The sequence below is a fragment of the Lissotriton helveticus genome, chromosome 11 (genome assembly GCF_964261635.1).
Source record: "Lissotriton helveticus chromosome 11, aLisHel1.1, whole genome shotgun sequence".
NCBI lineage: Eukaryota > Metazoa > Chordata > Amphibia > Caudata > Salamandridae > Lissotriton > Lissotriton helveticus.
In genome coordinates, this window is record NC_136072.1 from 123,208,562 (window position 1) to 123,235,860 (window position 27,299).

At 39.3% G+C, this 27,299-nt stretch overlaps 1 protein-coding gene across 1 annotated transcript in view; it reads right to left on the reverse strand.

Moving 5' to 3' along the window:
* Positions 1-1,887: 1,887 nt before the first annotated feature.
* The window catches only part of DCUN1D1 (defective in cullin neddylation 1 domain containing 1), a 150,302-nt gene continuing 124,890 nt past the window's right edge, over positions 1,888-27,299 (reverse strand). Inside the window, exons 6-7 of the mRNA XM_078667031.1 lie at positions 14,283-14,379; positions 1,888-6,299 (exon numbers count right to left, since the gene is read on the reverse strand). Coding sequence (XP_078523157.1) covers positions 6,220-6,299; positions 14,283-14,379 — 177 coding nt within the window. The 3' untranslated portion in view covers positions 1,888-6,219. The remainder of the gene's footprint in view (positions 6,300-14,282; positions 14,380-27,299) is intronic.

Below are 27,299 nucleotides of genomic sequence, written 5' to 3' on the forward strand. Positions count from 1 at the left end.
GTGGAGGGCTTGCAATCTTTGGAGCAGGTGGTGTGGAGGACTAGAAACCTGTTTTTTCTTTGAAGGCCAGCCTGCATTTCTTCAGAATTAGAATGAGTCCTGGGGGCCGGAACTGTGGCAAGTGTCCGAATAAATAAAAAGTTTCTTCTGATTTGCTTCCAGGTTATCGGAAAGATTCCAGAAGATGGAGTCCTGAATAGTGTCTGCTCTCAAAATTGTAGAGGGGACTGGTGGTATTTTTGGAGGGTGACGTTTGGTGTTGCACTGAATGCAAGGGGTGACGCAGTTTTTGAAATCAACTTCATTAGAAAGTGGAAATTTTTTGGGAGGATTGGGGTTGAGGAAGGGTCTCAGAGCAACACATTGCTCAGTGGCCTTTGACTATGCTTTTGTGTAGTTTGTTTAAGGTCTCTAAGTATCGAAGGTTTGTGCCTTTTTGGTTTGAAGTCTGCCTCCCTAAAAAGCGGTGCGCGACCTCTGTTGGAAGGCGTTTTGGGGGATTGAGATGGACTTTCATGCGCACCTGAGGTGAAGACTAAGCTAAGGGAATTGATGTGGTCTTTAGGCTCAAGGGTCTGGTGCAGCGCCTACTTCACCACGAGCTCTTGCTCGTCTTTGTCTGCCTTGAAAGTTTATGAGAACAGGGCTTCAGGATGGCAGATGGTCTAGGAATGCTCCATTTCGGCACCAAGCAGGTCTTCAGGTCCAAAGAGATCAGGAGTCTCGGAGGAAACTTGCCTCTGCGTCATGTGATGAGCTCACCACTGTTCTGTCTGAAACAAGAGGTTCTTCTTGCAGGGGAAGTTATGGGAGGCGCCACAGGAGATTTCAAAGTGGATTGGTGAAAGGCATGCACAGATTGCGGATGATGTTCTTTTCACTCCAGGGATACTTTGTGTTACACGTTGAGGCAAAACTGAAAAGGGTGTACGTTCCATACCTTAGGGGCAGTGCATCGAAGGCTAATGATCGGTGTCTGTTGACGAAGAATCCCAAGCCTCGCAAGGGCAACTCTCATTGTGCACTGACGTTTTTTCAAGTCAAGTAGTTCGAAGGCCGAGTAGCTCTCACTGAAGAATCCGGCAGTCCCACAGCTGCATTCTCAAATGTCCAAACCCAGTGGAGGAAGGAAGAAATAACAGGTAGAGCCCATGTTCTACTGCATTGAGGACCACGGTGGACGCAGAATATGTGTATCAATAGCCACACATGCTACCAATCATATATATATATACACATATATATATATATATATATATATATATATAAAAAATACACACATATACATACACATATATATATATATACACACATATACATATATATAATACACATAATACACACACACCCATATATAATACACACACAAACATATATAATACAAACATATATATATATATATATATATATATATATATATATATATATATATATATATATATATATATATACACACATACACATATTTTTGAAAAATCCTCAAGACCCATCTAATGGAGTACCACTGAGCAACTGTGGATTACATGTCTATTAATACAAGAGAGCTTGTCCAAATACAATACTTCTTTGTGTGTCAAGGGAGATACTGTAGTACAAAAGTATGCTTAGGTTGTATATTTTAGATACATTTTATTTTTTTAAAACTCCAAATAAAATATGCATACACATTAAAACACTGCATGAAAAGGCTTAGTCGTGGAAATTGAACTGAAACTTTATTGCCTCTTTTGGTAGTATGACAGGGATCTGAGGGAAATTACAGTTAGATTTCCAGAGATATGCAAGTGATTATTGAATTGAACTAATTATTTTCTTGATCAAACGCATTTTCTTTCCTGGGCACTCCTCAATTTGTACGCATTTTATTATTAAAAAAACAAACAAACACAGAATACAAACCACTTTTTATTTATATATTTATACATATATATATTCACCCATCGTTCTTGATATTTGGCAAACATGTCCTGCACCTTTGTGTACAGCTTAAAAATAAAAACCCTTAAGAGGGCCACGGATACTAAGGACTTTCATGAATCCAGGTGGACTGTGTATTTTGCTTGAAATCTCAAAGAAAAGATAAATAAGTGAATAACACACATCCAAACATTTGAGCACTTTATAAACACAAAATATTCCCTGTAACCAGGCCGTTATCCGCAGAATAAACCACACCACGTTAAATTAATATTTCATCTTCTACCAGTCAATTACTCTTGCTTTTATGTTAAAACTTTAAGCTACAAGCATGTCACAATAACTTTTACCCTTCACTTATGGTCTTCATATAACATTTTTATAATTACACAGTAATTATAACATGTAGTACCGAACTGATAGTGACACTAGTTCTCAATTTACAGAATGCTTTCAAATAATCAAGGCAATAGGCCACTGACCAGTACTAGACTTGCAAAGGAAAAAAGTTGCATTATAGTAAAAATCGAAGTTAGACTTCATGTCGAATCAAACTGGCAAACTTACACTAGTTCATCTCAAATAATAAGAATGTATAACAACTTAAAACCTTTAGTACAGAGGAAACATCGCAAAGGAGGTTTAATTCAAGTCACCATTCATATTTACAATAAACCCCAGAAAGAATATAAAAGAAGGTAAAAGCAGCAAAACAGTTTTTTTTTTTAATTTGGCCTAGCCATTTCCAGTAGCTTGGGTGTGCACTGAAGGATTTTTAAATGTTTAGACAAAAATAATCTTTCTAATCAGATCGTGAAATACAAAACGTGAGTTGACACTGATGAAATTGGTTTTGGTAAACAACAAAGTTTACAAGAGCTAAAACAACAGTTCCATATTTATTGAAGACATATTTGTAGAGATTTTCCCAATTCAAGACTGTGCCTAAGACCCTAAAGAAAATGCTTGTAATGTTTAGTAAATTGATCATGGCCAATGGAAAAAATAGTATCTCATTCACGTGCAGCCATACTTTATTTTTTGTTTAAAGAATGTGGTTGGTTAATTATTGTCAGAAAATAAGTCGGATGAACGTAGGGTGTGAATTAATAGGAATATGCATCCGTTTGCATGATTCACTTCAAGTTACATCCTGGTTTTTAACACAACTTTTGCAATTAGAACTGGAAGAGAACTTCATAAAAGATTAACTTGGTTAGCTAACAGCTACACATTTTTTAGTGAATTATTGATGTCTCGGCGATCCCAAATAATACTTTGCTTTCCTAAACTACCCAAATTATGAACCATGTCTGAAATGCTTTGATGAATAAACATATTTAAGAGAACAGGTTGTTTAGCTCAATGTTTCGTGAACAAGGTAAAGTATCAAATGATAATCTTGTTTTGCATCATGCAAGTCATTAGCATTCTTGTTCCTGAGAGTGGAGGCCTCAATTTTGTGCACGGAGAGTAATATACTTTCAATTATTAAGCAAATATTTATACTTTGCACTAAGAGTATGGGGACTCTGCACAACATAACAGATCAAATTAAATTGCTCACAGCCAGAGGCCACTTTTTAATTGAAATTTAGACCTCTGCTTAGCATGGGCATCCTTGCCAGGTTGACAATCCTGGATCCACACAGCATTGAATATACAGAAAAAAGTTGTGGTGTACTGTACGTCTTTTACCAATGAGGGCTTTCTGCCCCGGCTGAAGTCAAGCGAACCAGAAGTGGTAAAGTATCCTTCCAGTTTATAATAAAAGAAAGGCATTAGAAAAAAAGTGGCCTTTGAAACACAACCCTCTTTGATCTTTTTATCAATGAGATCATAAAATGCTTTGTGAAGCATTTTATGATCTTTTGCACACAATCGGCCCGGCCCGTCAGCCTATTTTCATCTGCAAATGATCAGTAAGTGTAGTGCAGGGAAAAAGAAATCAAGCACAGTTTAAAATGGGGACAAACTGATATTTCTATTTAAATGAGCATGTATTGCAGATTTGAATTACAGTAGCATGCCGAGGGAACTAGAGTTAGGGAGTGAATGTTGTCTATATTACACACTTGCTCCTGCACTGCCTGCATTATGTTCAACATGTACAATGCTTCAGCCCCGGCCCGATAAGAGTCATTTACCCGAAGTATGAAACGGTGTAGGGCTGATTACGTGTTCACTCCCACAGAGCGAATTTCTGTGCAATATCAATGTAAGGTAATCAACAAATCTCACTCTACAAAGTAGCATCAACTGGATATTCCAGGATGTTCTACAGGTCTCCCTTTGTGCACCAAGGTATTTAATTGTACACTTAGAGCTCAAGGCATAAGACTAGCACACACATACATGTGTTAAAAAGAGTGGGGAGAAAGCTAACAACTCCTCCCAAGCCCTACCAATACTCTGCCCCACCTATGGAGTCCTTTGTATTCCCTACTTTGTACACAGACGTTTGTGTACATAGGAATCCGTGAGTGTTAGCACAGTTCAACGTAACAATCCATTCCCTTATCAACAAGCATGGCAGACTCAAGATACAAGGAATTTTTCAATAGAAAAGGTCTTACTTTTTTCTCCACTTTTTGTGAAATGGGTTGTTTGATAGTTAACCAAATGAGGGTTTTTTTTCTTTTTAAACCAAAACACTCACACATACTGGTGCTTCAACCCACTCAACTAGAGTTCTATTTAGAGGAAAAGAAAAGAAAAAAAAAACATCAGAGGAAACTAAAGTGCTTATTAATAGGAAGGATCAGCGGAACATTTTATTTAAATAATAAGTATTTGCTGGATTCTAGAATTGGCCATTTTAACCTGTTCTACTTAACCAATCAATGTAGAGAGCCGTGGTTAAAGACGGCAGGATCAGACTCTTGCAATTTGAAAAAAATAGAATTGGGAACCTTTGTAATCTATTCATTAACATGCTCGAAATAGAATCTAATGGGTCAAATAAAATATACACTTTTTAGTGGTCTTCAAGGAGGTATGACTTATGTCACTAAGTTCATCAGTTAGTCTGGAAATCAACATGTCAACATTCTTTTTTTTATATTGGCCAAGGAAAGTGATACTCCTTTGTTAATTTTAATTCAATAACTAAAATCAGTATCTATATTTCCAGCCAGAATTGTGTTGTATCTGGTAAAAAGAACCAGAACTATAAAATGCACAAGCAAGAAAACTTAACAAGTAAAATGTGCCCATGTTAACATACATACAATAGAAAAAGTGTAAAAACCACATAATTTGGGAGGAAATCTGTTTTTTCCTCCTTTCATTTCAAGCTTGCTGCACAAAAAAATATAACTTCTAAGGTCATACAATTGCAAATTTCAGTGCATAGTGTTGCGGAAATAGAAAATACTGTGCAACAACTTAATCAAATTAATATCCGAGTCAGTGGCAATAGATGCACAAGCCATGCCACCACTTTAAAACTGAATTTCAATTAGAATTCTCATCTACTTATATATAGGGATTATTTTTTATTTGAAAACATTGTGTGGATATAAGAAACACAATTCCAGTTTCTCTTTAAGTCACTGGCACTGGAATATTAGTAGAGAAATAACTTTAGTATTTTCAAGTGACTGCTCTTCACTATCAACTAACAACTTGGATTTCACTGCACATTAAAATTTACGTAAACACATTTTCACAGTTCATTATGGAGCAGACAACTGAATCTGAACGGTGTATGATTAATATGATAGGCACAGAGCTGTATTAACAATGGCATCCTTGTTTGTAATAGGTTACTGCAATATAATAATCATATTTGTGAACCACATTTGGAAATAAACTGAAATGTACCCAAGACTTTTAATCAGAACAAAAACAAGTGTCAATATTTCCAGAAGAGCCCTCTGTAAAGCCTCTGTAACCAAATCAAATATTTCTGGAGTATTTTTGTTAAACATGTTGATTTGTCATTGATGAGGACACCTTGTGCTTCATTCCAAAAAATGAAAAACTTCAAAATAAATCAGGGTGAAGCGTCCACAACTTATGAGAAAATTAGCAAAGATGATCCACAGACATAAGATGAGATCCACCATGTTAGAAAACGACTGTCGGAGGTCCAGCCCTAAAGGAAGAGTCACAGTCCAAAGCAATGTTGGTTGAGTTAAATATGATATGGTCTAAGATGCATCCGCAAGGTTTGCCTCAACCCTCACTAAGAGGATTCAATGCTCTTCAGTTCAATCCAGCCAGCATAAATTGACTGTTCAATTATCTGTTGTATTTATTTTTGTACAGGCTATGTACATTCTACAAGGTTCTTTAGTGCTACACGGTTGTACTTTTTGTCCCTGCTATCTGAGGGCGTGCAAATTCCACAAAGTCATCAATAAGAACCGGCCATGCTCCTGGAAGAAAAAAACAAAAACAAATAACTGTACAAAATGAAGCAGTTGCTATCCAAATGATTTTAAAGATTATTGTAAAGTAAATGTTTTATAGTGCAACGATAAATCTTTACTTTTTAAAAGATAAAACAAATAAAACTCGAACTAAGAATGCCAGATGTATATCTAGATATACATCCATTATGGTTGCTCCCTAGATTATCAGTTGCATAACACATTGACCCCCGCAATTACATTTGATGGTCTACTTGGAGCAAACAAAGTATATTATAGAATACCCCTATTACCTAGTTGGTTTAGCATAAAAAGCAATTTATGTAACTCATGCAATACTTTAATTAAGAAAGATCTTCCAAGTCCCTTCTCAATCAAAAAAAGTGCTTCCCCAAGTATCAAATAAATTTAGAATAGCTAATATGCTGCGTTCTACCCCGAACGGCTTCCCCATAAATCAGGCTAATATCGTCAGGGCTAGAGCCACTTATGAGTCAGCTATCAGGGAACGGAAAGCAGAAATTAAGAAAGAAACCTGGCAAAACGTCACCAAGGCTTGTAAAGTCAAAGATTCTGGTGTTTTCTGGAAAATGCCAAAAAAGTGGACGAGATACATCAAATGGACATGGCATTAGTGCAGATGACTGGGTGAAGCACTTTAGCCACATTTATTGTTTTGGTATGGATGGCGCGCCGCTACGCGGTATGTCCCTACAATCTCTAAACATTAATTTTTCCACTTAAAGAGGCTGTTGATTACATCAATGCTACTCCATCTTTTAAGGCCTCAGGTCCTGGTGGGGTACCGATGGACCTATATAAATCGAACATCGAATTTTGAGGGCTAATCATAACTAATGTTTTGAAGACTGCCGTGAATAACGGCATTTCAACTTCATGGCAGGCAGCTATCATTGTCCCTATTTATAAAAAAAGGTAATAAACAAGACCTTAAGTGTTATATGTAAATCGCTTTAATCGATTCAGAGGCTAAGATAGTTGGGCGCATTATTGAGACCTGGGTTAAAAAGAAAAATGTGATTAATATGGTGCAATTTGGATATAGAGCAAGATTGGGAACCAAATAGCAATATCTGAACTTCCACCTAATTATCAAAAAGTATACTACAGCTAAAAAATAAAAAACGCATAACTCTTTTATGGATCTCAGTAGTGCTTTCGACTGGGTCAACTGATCAAAGCTATGGGATATTTTGTCGTACATGGGCCTACCTGAACCCCTTGTGATTTTTTACGTGCTCGTCAAAAAGGGGTGATTTCTTTCATGATGTATGCCTCATGGAGGTGAGGGGTGCATACTGAACCCTTTAGCTCAATCAGAGGAGTTTATTCAAGTTCTGAGCTTATTATGATTGCACGATTAATTTTAAAAAAACATAGCAAACATAATGATAAAAGAGCACAAAGATATCAAACGACTATCATGCTGATAAAAAAAATTACCAAGCACAAGAAAAATAACATTATCGCATGATAAATATTAATAATCGCACCAAAAAACCCATTCATTCTAGCAGCTGCAGGAGATCGTAGGGAGACTAAAACAAGTGCAAATGTAAAACAGCCTCCAGTGGAGAAAAGACCGTCATCCTGCGTATACCAAAGTTAAAGTGCAGGAAGTGTCAGTCCCAATTAACCGTAGGGCCACCTGGACTATCTTGGAGGAACACTTGCACAACATTGGGTTCAAAGCTTTGCTTTCAAGATGGGACATTTTTAAGCAAGATGAGGCAACTGTCATGAACTTAATAAATCTTGCCCTCAATTGGCAGGAGTCACCATTCAAACATTGAAAATACAGCTGTATTGCAAGCCTAGATACTCAAATGCCTGAAAACTGGAAAAAGATAATGTTGCCTAAGTGAGGGTAGCAAAGGGCAGAGGCATGACATAAAAGGTAAAAGTGACTCCGGATTAAAACTACAGCCGGTACATAAAACATCCAAGGTATCAGTCAGGTGTCCGCACTTATATGCTTTGAGTGGTGTTAAGGCAAGTCTCAACACATTAGTTGAGAATAGACTGTAAAGTTTATAGGTAGTGATAAGTACACAAGAAGAATTACTGTTTAATATACAAAGGTTCAGGTCAGCGTGCTTCTTCGAATTAATGAAACATAGGTCCTCATGGGCTGAATAGCGCCTCGCATGACTCATCAGCAATTTTGAGAGACTTTTCGGGGCAGAGCAATCTTCAAGAGGTCTCGGTCGCTCAGATGGTCTGTGGCTACCTGGATAAGCTTATAGGAGTACAATTTCGGATCCTGTTTAATGTTCCACAAGAGTTTATTTAGTGATCACTGGTCAGCTATTGCAAGCTTGGAGGACATAGATAAAAAGCTGGCGTATAATGCATTGTTTTCACAAACCAGATTAAACTCCAAAAGGAAATGTGCTTGTGCAGAACATGCAGCTAAGTTGAATAAGCACCTATAACATTGGCACTGAGCCTAGTTAAGCCAACTTGTGATGCAATTTAAATAAACAAATGCTCCATATGCCAATGTAGGCATCTATTTGCATTCAATAACTTTGCGTATTTGTCAGGTTCGGGCAGAGAGATTTCGAAGAAGGCACTGAAAGAAAAAGTAAGCACCTTGGCTGATGTTACCAAGGCCTTGATATGAGAGGTTGGAAGGCCACGCTCACTAATCCAAACTGCCAGGTACATGATGCTCTTTCAATTTTCTGGGCATTTCTACTAAGCTCCTTTTTTCTTTTTCTTGTTACCAAAGACAAAGAGCTTAGTTTTCAATGTGTGGATACTGAGTTTATTTATTTCGCAGTTATCACTGACTGTCTAGCCTGCAAGCAGTGCCACAAAACTGAATGGTTAAGTTATATCAAGAATATCACAGAAGTCCTGGTTAGACCTAACGGATTTACTTCCCCACATTTGATTGTTATGGGAGACGCCGATACAGTCAAAGAATTAATTATGTCTTTCTGTAGGACAAAACGAAACGACGAAGGATACAAAAAAGTAATTATCGGGAACTATTTAGGATTCAAATTTGGTATGGTGAGAAAACCTAAATTGATCCGGAGAAAAACTCGTGGGAAAGAGAATTGCTTAACAAATTTTGTTTAGGCACGATCAGGTGCTTTTTCTCTTGGTCAATAGGATTCAGCATCCATCCTAATTTGCCCCTGATTTGAGGTTTTCACTCAGACTCTGGGGCACTTTATTTTCTTTTGTAAATAGTATGCATCTCTTAATTGTAATTCTGTACCGACAGTTGTAAAATCATATTCTTTTTATTAGCACAAAGCCACACTGTATCTTTTACATACGTTATCTAGTCCTTTGGTGTGTTCTTCAAAAGTTTTTTGTATTAAATGCCATTTGTTTGCACAATTTGATGATCTTTTAAAACTTGTTATGTGGATCTTTTCAACTTTTCTTTTTTAAATAATGAAATCTATTGTATTCTTGATTGTGCTTTCAAGGTTGCTATGAAACTGAATAAAACTTTTAAAAGAAAAAAGATGCAACAAATTAAAAGAATACAGTTCCACTGTGAAGGCTCTTACACATCTCATTCTATTTGATTACTTCCTTTCCATAGCTTTAAATTTGGAGGATCCTTCCAGTTCACAACCAATCTTTTTGCTAGTAGCAATAATAGTATTCTAAATCATACCCTTTATTTTGTATTTTAAGAAAATGCCCAATACATATAACCATGGATCCAGAAGTCTTTCTTTCTTATGCACTTCTTAGAAGATCGAAAGTTCTGCTCCAAAATTAAACCAAAAGGTAAACTGTGCCATTACGTGCACAAAGTTTGCTTGTCTTTACACTTGTGGATGTTCGGATCTAATTCCACCATTACATTTTCCCAGCGTATATGGAATAAAGTATAGCGGATGTAAATAGAATTTAAATCTGCCATTTCAAGGACCTTGTCATCTGCATATCGATTACACCTTCAGAAATCAAAAAATCATTATTTTTCCTAATCATGTAGTTTACAATTTTATTGTGTAACATCCATGCTTTTCTCTCCAATTCAGCGAGCACCCCCACTCCCCCAATAGCAACCAATTGAGAACAAAGTTTGGAGCAGTAAGGAAGCTAAGAAAACGTGGGCCACATTTCACAGATAGGTTTTGCCGAAGATGCAAATGTATTGTATTTACTTAATTCCAACTCCTGTTCCAGAGATGTTAATCTTGTACATAAGCATCGTACAGCCAAAAAGATCTCACAGATTAGAGCATGCTTCTGTATTGAATCAGGTTTTTAAAAAGCATATTACCAATTGTTAGTCTATCTTTATAGAAAAGCAAACCCTTCCCTTACCATGACTGGAGTCTTTCCAAACAAACATGTTCAGTTAGTTAACACTTGTTCCTACCCTGGTGTGTGCATTAGATTACGGTGGTGTTCTAGAACATGTTCAATTTCACTACCTCACCCCTGATGCAAATGTGCAGCTCTACTTCGCAGCTGGAATTACATCAGCTTTCTCGTGCTGAACCTGCAGTGTGTTTGAGCTCTCCACCGCCCAATTCACTGTCCATCCACTGAAGTCTTAAACATCTCCACTCCTTTCACTAGTCAGCCCTGATCTACCGGTAACCCGGCCCTATTCTTAAACCATATTTTTTTATGGGCAACAAAAGAACATTATCAAACGTACAGAAAGCAGCAGTTTTGGTGGGTACACATATAGACTGTCCAGGAATTGGACATATTAGGACTGAACATTAAAAACAATTATTAAACATGCATACCTATAGTTTGAGGTATATGAGTGCATCTTTTTCCATCTTCAATATTGATACATGAAGAATACTTCAAGTTTTCGGATTATGATTTTCATCATTTTTTCCAAGATGTTACTATATTCAGTATATGATTTTTGACAGCCGACATGTTTCGCCCTTATATGGTCATCAGGACTTCCTCAAGGCTTTTACAATTTGTAGTGGCGGTTCTTAATATTTCATTTAGCTCAGAAAATCAGAGGTAAAAATGTGGTTGTTGTCTGTTGCACGGCTTCCTTCTCTGCAACATACCAGTTAGTAAATGGCCTACATATCTATAGTATAAGGGTTGTAGTATCAGGAGTTTAGTAGAGTAGGGATAGTTGTGTTTAGTTATTGGTATATCATCGACACATGTTGCTTTGCAGCAATTTCATAGAGATAAGCAATAGATTTTGCTTAAGACTCATTTTAGACCAGACAAGTAAAAAGCTTAAATAAACTTCCTGGATGTAATATTGAAGATACCTGGGAGAGTACCGTTAGGTAAACGGGGCTCAGCCCCCAGAAAGAGAGGATATATCAGTTCAGTGACTGGTGTGCTAAAGCCTTTTTATAACACAACTACACTGGGTAATATAGTTAATCTTTTAAGGATAGGTCTAGTCTGTACTAAAGGAGAGTCCAGAACTTTGAGTGTTCTTTCCTCCATATTTAATTTCTCAGGTTTACCTTGGCAGAGGCAGGCAGTATTCTTGGACCTTGGATTTCTCAAAGGTCAGCGGGATGAGTCCGATTTTACAGGTAGAAAAGCCCCCGGCAGTTGTTGTCCTAGTCAGGCTTGCACAAAATCCAGTGGGAGGACAGCTGCCCCAGAACTGGTTTGAGGAGTGGGCAGATCATTATCCTGGCTGACATCCTATCTACTGCAGCATACCATATCAAGGGCCTGAATAAATAAGACCACATCACCCCCAACAACTCCCCCCGCCCGGTAAGTTGATGAACTACCGCACCCCTGCATCAATTTAGAAGACTGCTGAAGGCATACCTTATTAAATAATGCTACATCATGATGCAGCAACACTGCACTTTTGCTCTTAGAAACCTAATAACCACACAATCACACAGTGACTAGGTCTTGGCTTTTACGCTGTACAGCACTGTGCTGCATTTAAGTGACATTTGCAATATACAAATACCAGATCCATACGTAAATCCAGACCTACATATATACAAAAGTATTAACTAAGTACCCATTAAAATCTACTGGTGGCATCTGAAAACTCTGTAGGGATGCATTAATCTAGATGTAAACTCAAACTGAAGATCGCAGACTATGGGTTATCTTCCTCCCTATTTACAACCCTGGTAGAGGGAGTCTGTTCCCCATCTCCCTAACTACTTTTCTAGCTTCAAGATCATAGATTTTCTCTGTGTTGCCATGTTAATTTGCAAATAAAGAAACCTGTTGTAGGTCAGCTACTCTTCAACACTTGCCTAAGTCATCTGCCTAAGAGACAGAATACATGGAGGAGCTTTTGTAAATGGGTGTGAAGCATTCTGTACATGGTAATAAATATCTCATGGTTCTGCCGTATCAGTAAATTGGGTCAGAAGAAATTTTTCAAAGAATGACTCCTAGTAGTACTAGTACCTTACTGTGCATCTTTGAGAAGATCCAAATGGCATAACCCTTTGGGTGGGATTGAGCTTTTAATTTGGTTCATTTAACTACACGCCAAGCATTGTCTTACCATTACCTCTAATAGTTCATAGTATGTGAATTCAAGGTATCCTCTTTTCACAACACCCTCTGCACCTTCTCAGCTCTAATGCAGAATGGTAAAAGTTATGAGTCTCTCTCTCCCACTTGTTTCTGTCCTTATAACAATTTTCTTTATTTCTCTATTTTATGGTAGCCTGCACCACCCACAAAAAAAAGTCCTATAATTAGTGCCTGGACCACACTTATCATGGGAGGAGACTGGTTCCTCGCTTTCCTCCAATGAAGCACACAGAAATCTTTTGATTTCGATCTTTATTTTTCCTGCTCACGAGCTGTCCTTATGTGCAGGGAGTGTATTACTGCATCCGGTATCTGATCCAGTGTTATGCTGCTAGGGACAGATAACATATGGCAGAAAGGGGATTTTTTCATTATTTCTCACTTGATATCACAGGAGTTTTCCTGGGTATTTTAAAACAATGGTCTAGTTAGTATTCCAGGCATCCAGGTAAAATGCTGTAAACAAAAAGGACGAATTTGTAAAGGCCAGGGTACTGCTGTACTTATTTCTTTTTTGTAATTTGATCAGCAAAGCTGTGGTTGCCTCTCCCAATCTACACCATATCAATTTACCAAACCGGTCTCACCATCCCAAACCTTAAATTCAAGGTTTCTAGAAGATATTGAACATCATAGGGCCTGCAACTAGCTCTCTCACAGAACTACTGAGGGCTGGGCCAAGTGTGCAGCAGCCCATGGAGCTTAATGACAGTGCCACAATCATGCCTGACACTCCCCAAACAGTGCTAGAGTGCCCAGTGCCAAACTACATGGTCATTCAGTCTGGCACCATACATGACATGGTTGCCATCTCTTGCAGTACCCAGGTAGCACACCAACTCTGTTCCAGACCATGGCCATTGATCTGCTGCATAGTGCAGCCCCACAAGGTACTAAGCAAGTCCCAAACTTGGAGGGAAAGGAAAGTGAGCCCATGGACATATGGATGGTGCCCACACTTCAGCTTCCAAAGTCAAATTGGTATGAAAACACTACAAGGCAGTATTGGCAACTAGAAATGTTTCCACACAGAAAGCTATGGCCGGTTTTAATAAGGATCTTGCTGCATAGATATTTTCCTGCAACTTGGTTGACCAGGCCTCAGATTCCACAGGTCTTATTCAAATATGGCTCCAATTATATTCTTCCACAAATGAATCAGCTGCAACTATTACTGATTCAACGACATACCTAAAGTATTAACTTGCTTGGGTCCATGCAAAACAAACAAATGCCATAAGATGCAGTATATGCTGATAGCAAACCTCTACCTTCCTTGATCGCACATTACAGCAGATCTCAAACTGTATTACTTTTGAAAATAAGATATATGCAGATAAATTACTGGCAACAAGGCACTTTGAATGTAAAACAAACATAAAAACACATGATTTTAGTTGGAATCCTTTTAATACTTTTCAAAACCCAGGGTGCAAAACAAAAATTCTGATAGTGGAAAAATCCTACCTTCTTCGTCATAGTTAGACATGTCGTCTGCTATCATCGTACTGAAGTCTAAAAGAAGATTCCACGTATCTTTGGGTATGGATCTTTTATGATGTTCCTAAAAATGAAATATTTTTGGGCAAAAAAAAAAAAAAACAGGAAGACAATTAACTCGTAAGCCCCAATAACAATCTGACCAACAATGAACGGCACAGCAAAACAAATTTAAACAGGTTTACAAAGATCAGATTTTTGGCAGAGATTCAATAGGTAACAACTACAATTATACAAAACAAATATTAGCTACTACATCTGTGGTTTATATCGCCAGAACCCTGCTCCCTACACTATACTAATACATTTTGTAATATTATAACTCATACTGACTAAATAATACATCTTTGATAATAATACTGGATTTGGCCGGTGACGTGAAGGGGGTTACAAATTAAATCACTGCTGCTAGACCCAAGACTAGTTTGTGTTTTTAACAGTTATAACAATATTAAGAATACCTCATTAATACAATACAAATGGATTAGCTTTGATTTTTAGGAGTAATATTTTATAGTGAGTCTTTTTTTTACAATTAACAAGCAATAATTTCCAGCACAGGTTATTTATATCCAAGCTGATGACACGGACAACCAGACTGTTATCCCACATGGTTTAATCCTCTGTCCCTTGATTAGCTGCCCCAAATTGCCCCACCCCTGGCATACGCATGCACTCCCTACCCCAAGCTTCTATGACACACCTTGCAGGCACTTGTTTCCCTTACAAACTTTATCCACCTGTAGCCACTGTCTGCTTCTGACCATCACCCACAAACAAATAGGGAACTGTGAGCTTTGCTTTTTTTAATAGGAAGAGAAGGTATTGTTTGTGCTCCATACTTTTCACTCATGAATTGCACCTTTCTTTCTTGTGCGACATTACTGAGAGAGAAGTAGAGCCCACTATAGGCCTTTGTCTGCTGTACTGGTTCCCCCATACATCTAAGAACAAGATCCTAAGTAAGTTTTTGGACTTGGGCCTACTCTTGGCTAAAAGGGGCATTACAGCACATTGGAAATCCAAGAGGAGCCCGAGTGTTCAGAGATGGAAGGCTGACCTCCTTAAAGAGGCGGAATGTGAAGGTACCGTTACAGTACAGCTGGCTAACTGAGCAAATAGCGAGAAAGCTTTGGAGGCAGCAAGGGCTTGGGAAGCTTTAGTAGTCTTGCTTAAAGTCCTGGATGCTGATCTGGATGCAGACCTAACGGTTGGAGATCCAGCTGTTTTGCCCTGATTGCCGCGTGACTCTCAGAACACTCAAGACTGACTGATTGCTGGAGACCGTATGAGGAGGTGAGTTTCTGAAGCGTGTTAGCGCATACTAGATCGAAGGTGAATGGCAACGCTATTAATTTTCAAAACAAAGTTCCAATTATACCGAATTACGATTTTTACTTATAGCTGCAATATGTTTTGTTGCAGCTACCGTACTCCTTCGTAACGTTGACAATTGGCGGGGCAACTTTGGTCGAGCTTGGCCGCTTCTACTTTCGTTGAAAAATTGTGCTTAATACCAGTACCCGCCGGGCGTAGGTGAGAGCTTGATATGGGACTAAACCGGGGAGGCGAATAGCATTAAGCTAGACCATATGGATAATGGGGGTGTTTAAATAGTCAATCTTTCAAGCATCGCGTATAGCGTATGTTTTTTAGGTTACAGCCACTGGACTTTAACAAACAAAAGACGACGTCAAGTGGGCGCCGCGCTAGCTGCGAAGCCTACCAGTCCGCACTTGGGGGATTACACAAGTATAACCACCGCGTAAGTGGATTTTCACGTATCACTAAATAACTTGTAAATACGTACATATCACCACTAACTAAGTGAACTTTCTAGCATCCTCGAAAAATAGAACCAAGAAACGAGGACTGATATATATAAGTGTGTGTGTAAGTGTTATACAACGCTATATGAAAGCAGGCCAACCAGCTTAGAAGTATATGATAAACCATTTTAGGACTGGTCCAGACTACCACATTTGGGTTTTATTAATAATATTGAAGATGAACATATTTAGTAGATAGACATATATTAATGGGACAGATGCTTTATATATCTTCCCATATAGGCTACGTGCATACTAGCTTGAAAGAAGGGAAATGACAGAAATAATAATGGTTTTTGGCCAATTTTTTCCTCCCACCTTCCTCCTTTTGTTCCAATACAAACCACTTAAACAATAGTACGTAGGATGAAAGTATATTGTGGAAAACTAATACATATATGGGTATGTTTTCTAGTACTGGTCTTGTGATGTATTCCTATAGGTTCTGTATCGATCCCCCTATTCCTGACCCTGTTCTGGTTAACAAGTTAACTATCAGCCACCCCATGATGCAGAAACCGTTATCTGATTAAGCCCCACCACTGCACAGGAACGCGTTATCTGATTAGGTCATAACGCTTGCCATCTAATTAGACAAGCAATATTCCTCCAGCCCCTGATAAGGCATACGGAGTTCTCAAAACAAATCAAACCTATGACAACCTGGGAAAAACCCTACGGCCATTGTTTTGATTTCTCAGAGAACTTCAGCAAAAGAATGTGCTAACGACCAGTTCGTATGACATCCTTATTGACGTATCTATGTCCATCCTTACGTCAATCTCGGCACCTTACAGGTATAAATATTACCGATATTGCCTTAAGCAAACACACGCGGTGGTGACGAGATCGAAGCAGCGAGACTTGCCGAAGCCCAGCAGAGAGCGAAGCCCGCCGGCGCTGCCCCGCCTTCCTGACGCGCTGAGAACAAGACGCTGCCTTTCTCCTGCCGAGAAATCCAGCTCCGGCGCTTCCGAGCAGCCCTTGCAGGCAGCCCGGAATATCGAGACCAAAGATGAGAGATACCATCCCTCAACCATCCTAGATTCAAGGTACAGAACTGAATAACCCCTTGCAGAGAATTCTTGAATCAGTCACTTGGCAAAACAGACTTAACTTAAACTGCTACTTTCTATCCCCGCCCACGTATTAGGCTTAGGTCAGGTACACTGGGGTAGGCGTAGTTAGAAGCACCAGTTGAGTACGATTAGTCAAATGTTTATATGTATATATCTATTTTATCCATTTTAAACCACCATATGGCTTAGAAACCATATAAATGTTTTTACAGTATTATTTTATACTTCTGCTTTTATTGTATGCACTTTACTTAACCATAAGTATTGCAATAATATCGATTCATTTTTCTTGTACGAGAAAAGAGACTGATCAATAAATAACATCTTTTATTGAACACGCCCGTCTCTTCCTTTTCTCTACAAACTGGTGAAACTAAGAATGCACGTACTGACTGAGTAAAATAAGTTGTCTTTTGTTTTCACACGACTCTAGAGATACACTCTTGATTAGGGGAGAGCAAAGTTGTCATGTTCTATGGTTGTCAGAAACTAAATCCCTTCTTGTCTATCCAGGGAGGTTCAACTCCTCCTTGCCTATTCGAGAAAGTTTCTAGTGAACTCTGAGCTAGCTGGCAAACCCAAAACTTTAAGTCTAATATCGACAATAGAAGACCTAGTTAACGTCTGGTCTAGGCCTATACCATTGAAGGTATTATTCCAATGCGCAGAGCCTATTGGGATAATAGGAACTACACTACATGGCGCCCAACGTTTGGAAAGGCGATAAAACTAACGCAAGACATTAGAGTAACTCAGTCGTGCTCTTTCACTCAGACCCTTTTTTCCCATAATACTCCAAAGACGTCTGGAGTGGGTGAAAGGTAATATCCGCCAAACCTCGCAGGAGGAAACTCCTATGTATGGTTCTTGGTTTAGTCAACGTTGAAGGATACACTGTTCCAAAATATTGTGCATCTAATCTTTGTTTCCGTAAGAAACCTGATCTGCAAACAAACAGAAAAACCTTCCTGTCGGTAAAATGGTAGACAGTGATGATGAAAGAGAGAGAGAGTTAGATTAGCAGCTGAACTAATAGAAGCTGATAATACTATGCAAGAAGCGGACCCGGATATAAAACTCATCCCGGTCAACATAAGAAGATCTATAACGTTAAAACTTATAGACAATGGACTGACACCAAGAGGTGGTACAGTCATATTCGTAATTGAGGCACACGAATATCGGCAGACAGAGGTATTCTATTCATGGATAAACTTTCCAGCAGCAAATGCTGTAACGAAGGAGTTCCACTATTATAAAATAGAGGAACCTCCTAATGAGTACACTCCTTTCGAGGAAGTAGAAGTACCACTTAAATTCCAAGAGCACCTGCTCTTGTTTAATGGCGCCCTAAAACATAATAATCACATCACCAGGCTCGGTCCACTAGGTAGAACGTGGCCGGTCCTAGCCGGATACACACCACATCCAGACATCGAAAGAATGTCTGCAGCAGATGTTTGAGTACAACTAAAACAATTAATTAAAATATATAGACAACTAGTCCAATATGTAATGCGGACTTCAACAATCCAACCAGCAATTAAAAATTCACAGCTGACCCCTCATCAGGGGAACACAAATAAAATTACACCACAGAACATACAGTCCTGCCTAGGTAAAGTACCAGCTAAACGGGAACAAATACCATTCTGGTTAGCACAAAAAATAACCCAAATAGAGGCGGTGTTTCCAGACACCACCCCTGTGGATAAACACAGGATTCTGACTATCTGTCTTCCAATGGGAATCGCACCACACGTGGAGGACTGTGACACTTGGGGTACAGTCTTTGCTTCCATTTACACAAAAACACATGGAGTTCCATCGATGTCAGTAATACCAGATGTGCTAAAACAAATTCAAGACGAATACGGTCCAGAACCCGCTTTAACTCTTGGTATGAAATTACTAAAAGACTTCAAGCAGGTCTCGGCAATATTACTAGCCAACATAAAAGGAGAAACAGCGAATGTGGCGATCCGCCAGAGGTTAAAAGAGACAGATGTAGCAGACCAACCAGCTGAAATTGCCAGAATTATAGAAAAATCCTATGAAGAACTAGGTAGAGATAGTTTGGGTGGAATACCAGTGAAGCCCCAACTAATTGAAAGTCCTGAAAAAATATTTATTAAAAATAATCTAAACAGTCAAAATAAGAACTGGGATGGAAACAAACAATCCAATTCAAAAGAAAAAAGATTCCAGTCCAGAGGAAGGTCTCCTCGGCGGAGAGAAAGATCTCCGGACCAAGGACCCAAGTCTCCCCAAAGGGAGCCCTCTGTGAAAAGATACAACCTTAGAAATAGGGATAACATAAAGAAACCGGATAGATATCAAGATTTTGATACACGTCCCTCTCGATCTTTTCAGACTTCCTCGCAGAATTTGGAAAGAAGAGGACGATCGGAACCCAGGGAAGGGCACGTCAAGTCCAAAGACAAGGAACCTGCTCATCCAAATAAAAAATTACAGTTTCCCAAGAAGAAGGTAGCCAGCATTAAAGTATTCAACAATGCCGAGAATACTGAGGACACAGCTGAAAAACGGAGAGTGGGCTCAGACAATGCTAGACAGCGCAGCAGAAGTGAGCATAGCACGCAAAGTCCTTATGAATCATCTGGAGACAGTGGACACGAATGAATACATTCAAGTGGAAACTGCAGACACCAGAGTTAGCAAACCTCACAAAATATATGAAATAACTTTACGTATAGAAGGGGATAAGACTAGAAAAAGAAGGGGATAAGACTAGAAAAATAAGGGGCCTTTTTTGGGATAATCTCTCCAAGGGCTATGACATCCTTCTAGCTGAAAAAGATTGGCCACCAGAGTTTGTCAGGGAGTGCCCACATGGCGAAGAAATAATTATGCCTGCCTTCTCAAATCATATTCCAATTCATAAAAAATATACACTTGCAAGAAAGTGGGCAGTAGCTCAAGCTCCTGCTTTATATAAAAATCATGTGGGATGGGATGAGGAATCTCCTCCACACAAAATCCAGTTAAAATCACAACCTACTGCACAAAGGCAGTATCCAATCAAGCAAGAAGCTAAAAAACAGGTAAAAGAAATTCTAGATCAACTAGAATACCAGGGGGTGATTGAAACTTGCACCTCACAAATGAACAACCCTTTGTTTCCTGTCTCCAAACCAGACAACTCATATCGTCTAGTTTTGGATTACAGACACCTTAACTCATGTGGCAAAACTTTTGCAGTACAAAACTCGCATAGTGCTGCACTAATGAATAACATAGTGCGCAAAAAATATAAAACAACATTAGACATCTCTAATGGATTCTTTTGTCAAAATATAGCACCAGAGAGCAGATACTTATCAGCGTTCTAAATAAATGGCGCTCAAAAAAAATTCTGTCGGTTACCCCAGGGGTACAAGAACAGCCCAGGATTATTCTCAGCGAGGGTAACAGAGTTACTACAAACCTATGATGACGAAGCATTATCTTATGTCGACGACATATACCTAACAGATGATGACTTGGATACTCACTTGAAGAGAGTGAACACCATAATACTTGGGTTCGCAGCAGAGGGTTACAAATTCAACTTTAAAAAATCTAGAATTGCCCATCTAACAGTCCTGTTCTTAGGATATGAATTATCAAGTGAAGGCAAAAGCCTGGCTGACAATTTCCTAGAGAAATGTGCCGTACTCCAAGCACTTAGAACACTAAAAAACCTACAGTCAATTCTAGGCTTCCTAAATTTCGGAAGAACATACATTGCAAATTACGCAGAAAGGGTCAAACCCCTTTATGATCTAATAAAACCAGATTTTAAAAAAAACAATTGGACTCAAATACACACAAAAATTCTGAGATCCTTACAAACAGATATGTTAATTAAAACAAAATTAGAAACACGTGATAACACACGCAACCTTGTGATTCGAGTCATCCCAGGAAGATGCGGATTCACTTACCTGACCTCTAACGAGGGAGAAAAGGTACCAATTGCATTCAAATCACACTTGTACACTAAAGCTGAAATGAAATTTAGCCCAACGGAAAAAATTCTTACTGCAACACAGACAGCTATAGCAAAAGAACGAGCCCTGTCACAAGGTAAACGAATAATAATCGTTACACCGATACCAGCCCTAGAGGCTGTAACGAAAGCAAGCATACCGAAAGCTAAAGCGCTCCATCCGAGATGGATACAATGGGCTAATTCTCTTGCTGCAACAGACGTGGCATACGAATTTGATCCTAACTTAAAAACACAAGAGTTTCTCCAATATGAATTCGAATGTCCGCCGCCGACCGAAATTCTGCCTCTAGAACATTACGGCTGTATAATATATACAGACGGATCAGCACAACCCGCAGTAGGGGGTAAACAAGCTTACAGTGCTGCGTGTGCGATTGTAAAAGGTCGCTGGCACGATGGGAAATTCAAACCAGCGGTCACTAAAACACAATCTCTAGGAGATTGTACAGCTCAGCGAGCAGAACTACTGGCATTCAAGATGGCGCTTGAAAATACCGATCGGGAATTCCCCACACTCATAGTGTGTGATTCGTATTATTGCGTTCAGTCTTACAATGAATACTTACAGATCTGGCTTCAGAATGGTTTTAAGGATGCAAAAGGAGGCACAATAAAGCATAAAATGCTCTGGGAACAAGTAGTTCTTTTACAGAAAGAACTACCAAAGACTCACGTGATACATACACTGAGTCATCAACGTGATGGCGTTCACGTTGCAGGGAATTCATTGGCTGATGAGGCCGCAAAGGCAGCTGTGCAAACGGCTTCCGTAGCTGCCATCACCCGGTCAAAAACAAAAATAGACAGAGATATATTACAGGCTGTCAGCGCTACAGTAAAAGATGCGATAGAAACACACCCGAAAGGCTTTCCAGTAAAGTACTCATACATAACTGATGCGAATAATGTTCCATTTGCTCGAATCCCTGGAGTGGGGGATAGAGTAATTCCAAACATGGAACATAGGTCAGGACTCATCATAGCGGCACACGAAGGACTTGCTTCTATACATGCTGGCGTCTCAGCCACAGTTTCGTTATTAAAACAGAGATACTGGTGGCCACAAATGAGAAGACAAACCAGGAACTATGTTCTAGAATGTGAAATATGTCAAAGAATGAAAGTATCAACAGTGAGACGACCAGCGCAGACGCCCCTTCTAATCTCGGATAAACCATTAGCCTGTGTTTACCTGGACCACTGTGGTCCCTTACAAAGGGATGGTAACTATAAATATATCTTGGTCGCAGTGGATTCATGCACGAGATTCATATGGATGTGGCCCCAGCGATCGGCTGACGCCAGAACTGTTATAAAAGATTTGCGAGTCTTTATCGGCACATACGCAATTGGCATGCTACATTCTGACCAGGGTACTGCTTTTAGCTCTAGGGCTTATAAGGAGGCCATGACCAGCATGGGCATTGCATTGCGGTATTCTTGTCCATTTCATCCCGAGGGAAACGGAATTGTTGAAAGAAAAAACCGTGAAATAAAGCAATATATAACAGCTAAGGTATTAGGTTCGGGAGCTGGGTGGGTCAAACATCTAATAAGTGTCCAACGTAGTCTAAACAACTTGCCAAGAAATTCTCTGAAGGGATTCAGTCCGTACGAATTGTTGTTTGGAACTAGGATGTTAGTCTTAGATCTTGACAGTCAGACTTCAGTGGTGAAAGAAAAAGGCTTTGATATCAAAGACCGTTTGGCTATTTTGCAGGACTTAAACGAAACAAGAAAAGACCTGAGCAACATAAAGTTGAAACAGCAGCCAACAACCACTGAAGAACCACCACCTGTCCCAGCAAGACCTGTCTGGATTCCAAAAGTCGGGGGATCTAGTCAGAGAAAAGATCGCGGTAAAGAAGGAATTTGGGCCTTCTTACAGAAAAGCAGTTCCTGTCTTGTCCATCAACGGGACAAGATCAGTTGTACTACCGCCGCTTGCTGGTAAAAAGGAGAACCGAGTTGTATCCATCGACCTGGTAAAACCACAATCATGTGGCCGATAACAAACAGTAGGCCAAGTGGACTCCCGATAAGTAGTAGAACACCAAGGTTTGCTACAAGTACAGAGGTGCTAACTAAAAGGCTAATCACATTCGAAACGCCTACAGAACAACAACAAGGACTATGCAACAATGCAATGGACCTCACCCCTCTGAAAACCCAAATAAAAACATTTAGTAGAGACACACCAACCTACAATGAAGTAACAAATGAATATGCTGAAGCTGCAAGAAACAGTAATCCTGAAGCAATTGGAACAATAGACAGAACGGCATCCGGCTACTTCATAAACTTCAATGATTCCTCTGAAGACCTCAGTGAATCAAAGACACAGCCATCAACAAAAACCCTTAAAGACAAAGCTAAGGAACTTTTGAAACAACTGAAAGAAACCTATCTGATTTCTCCATGGATTGAATTTTGGGTGTCCTTTGGTGTATTTATCCTCATACTTTGGCTCATCATGGTACTATGTTTGGGACGCTTCATTGAGGGAAAATATGCAAAAATGGACACAGCAAGCCAGAAAATCAACCTGATCCTCAAGCCACACACGTCTTCACACGTCGAGAAAAGAGAACTTTCTTCAGTCAACTTCACAGCCAATCCTATACCGGGTGGGGTAGCATGGGACAATACTGACTATGAAATTTATGGTCCGGTTGAAATCCTCAAATATCCACACCAAATCAAGATCTCGTTGAGTGACTTTGTAAAACCAAACTCATTTACTGATGATTGGGACTTTGAAAGTATTAATGACATGATGTCTGACCTAGTGATGTCTGCTAAATTTACCAAACATGATTATTTGCAGGGTTCGTCTAATTATGATAGTATGTACTGCTACAACCACTATGGTAACCATTTTCTACATAAATCTGCACAACCTAGAAATGTTTTAAATTATAATCAATGGGAACATTGTGCAACCCCTCCAAAAGGAAGCTCAAGAACCGTTTATAACAAATATTCATATTTTTCAGGGTTCAATACAAGTAAAGCTGAAACATTTTATTTTAAATTGTCAAATAAGACAGGAACAAAAACCATGCTTACAAACACAAAATTGATAAATTCGGACTCATTTTTTGAACAGATGAATACATTTGGTTTTGATTATTGGGACAAAAATGTGGAAGTAAAAAGTGTTTGGGGTACAAGAGAATGGCAAGTTCAGGGTATAGAATCATTGTTTAGAGCCTGCATGATCCCAGAACAAATTATATTCTTGAATGACACTATTCAACAAACTACCTGTCTTGGATTAGCCAAAATCAAAGACTTAAATAAACCGTCTATTCCAAAGCCAACTATGAACAGCAATAACTCTATAGATGAAGAGATAGACGTAAACTATGTATTAAACCAAAACAGAACAAATCCTGATTGGAAACAATGGTTAATCTGGCCCACAGATACTAATAACTGTCAAGACAGATTCCTGAACAAAACACAGGGGTTCACACATTGACCAGGCCAGACCCTAGATATTCCCAAAGACAACACCCAGGGATAATCACCACCTACAGTGTGGGAAAACTCTGCCTTCAATGGCTACAAACTTCCACACTGACAGAAATTAAGCAACACCTAACTTTACTTACTGATGGTGCTGACTTGCGTGATTTCATTATGGGACCGCACAAACAGCGTCAAAAACGCTTCATAGCAGCCTCTATATATGCAGCTTACAACGAGGCCTGGAAGATAACTCAAATTGAGACAGCAGAAAGTATACGGGAAATTGACCGTATTAATTTGGAAAAATCGCTTTCTGTAGTGGACAATGGGTTAATGACTCTGTCCTCCAGAATTTTTTCATTGGACAGTATTGTGTCTTCAGCAATCGACATAATATCGCAAGACTTACTGTTGTTACAACACGGTCAGTCTCAATTGCGTTCTATTGTACAGCTTGGCTGGACGTTACAAAACCTGCGTTCAGGCTATGTGCCTTGGCGTTTAATCAACACAACGTCACTATTCAATATCTTTAACCTTACTGATAAACAAATCAGTATGGCACAGAAGGGTGCTGATTATACAATCCTGAGCATTGAGAAACTCGAGAGATTACCATTGACAATGTCAGAACGACCTGTCATTGAATGGATAATACATGGTATAATTAATATTCCAATATCGACTTTCAGGTTTCAATACTGCCAAAAATATATACAGGCTGGCATGTACGAAAAATTGGGAAAAGGGTACATTAAGACAACATGGAACTTGCCCTATTCACATGCATGTGTCAGTAATAAAGGACAGAAAGTGTTTCTTAGTGGCAATAATTGTGCGATGTCACTAAGCGGTACACTTCTGTGTAATGGAATTAGTTTGCATGGAGCCTGTGAAGGGAACTCAAATAACCTTTCATGTCACGAGCTAGGCGCACCTGCAACAGAGATAGAACGATTCTTTAAAAGACTCTATAACGGGAGTTACGTTCTAATTGTGGATCGCAGATGTTGTAGTCTACTGCCCGGGGTTCCTTATCTCGTAAGTACGACTGCGAAGGTCATGTGCTGTGGACGCTTATTGTTCCCCAGCTCCTTTCCAGACAGGGAGGCAAGGGCATGGCCTAACTTGAAAATTACTTCTATTCGAGTTGATACTTTAAGCAGAATGAAAACAGTGCTTCTTCAGACGCCGACCAGGCTCACGTCATCAAAAGAAACGTATGATCTCCTAGTCGCAAGGACGACTGCAGAGATTCACTCATTGCTATCAACTAATTCCCCCATACATTTCGCAGAAATCCTGAATGAAATCTTAAATATTTCTGATACCAGTGGAGTCTCAAAGGTATTTAAGACAGTATTTTCGATGGCATTAACACCATTCAAAGCCATACTGGGTATTTTTCCAGACTTCGTCCATTCGATTTTTGGCGGACTTCCCCTCATTTTGGGACTAATTGCATGAATCCTATTCTTAGTCCTTATATTTCGTTATGGCAAACCATGTCACAGACAGAACACCTGCGACAAGGGAAGAAACAATCCGAGCCATTGGATACCGGGACCGGATATCAAAAATCCTGGGACTAACCCGGCTCAGAGACCTGAACATGACTTGGTTTCTTTCATTTCGGCCGATATGGCAAAGATGTGTTTTACCTGTACTAAGGTGCATGCTGTGCGGAGAAGAATGCGTGTTGGACACCTGTCTGACGCTACAATCGGATGCGCCAATGGATGCAGAAACATTGTTGGGTCCGGTAACGGCTCATGCATTGTGCTGCCCTTAACGGCTGCCAATCCTGATGACGGCATTCGTGGAAACTTCACCACTACGATTGAGGGGTAGTGAAGATCAAGATGAAAGCAGCATCGATCAGGTACGACCTTCTGTCAGCAATACTAATCAAAACGTCAATGGAGACAATCATGCACACGAATGCATGGTTACATCTTTTTCCGAGTTAGTGGAACTCTCACAGGAAGCTGTTGACAGCTTTTTCAGCAGTCTCAATGATATGATGTTCTCACCAGAGCAGAAATAATGACTCTTGAACAGGCTAGCACACGGCGTTCCCGACACCTTGAATTTGGCCTTCAACTTTAATAATAAAGTAAGCAAGATCAACATTTCCTCCAGTCCACGGACAGCAATTTTTTTAGCAGCCCCAAAATATTTTTTTACGATTTTTCGGGACACTTACCTTCTGCTTAAAGTAAGAACTATTCTTAAAGAACTAATTTCTGTTTTTAGAAACTTCATAGACATTAGCTGCCCGCTGGTATGTTCGTAAATGTTTTTTGAACTGTGATGAAGTGGTCTCGAACTTTTCTTCTGTATTAAGAGCCATTTCATGTGTAATTCTCATATACAAATTAGTAATAATGTATACATATGCGTGATTAATTTAGCATTATTCTACTGCTTGAGTGCATATAGTACATGTGACTATTTTTTCCCCGTATATTACATAATTTCGAAATGCATTATGTGTATTTTGGGGTGGTAAGGTATACACGATACTCTACAGTGTGTTTTACTATGCCTAGATTCGTAAATATGGCCATAGTTAGCGTGGAGTGGG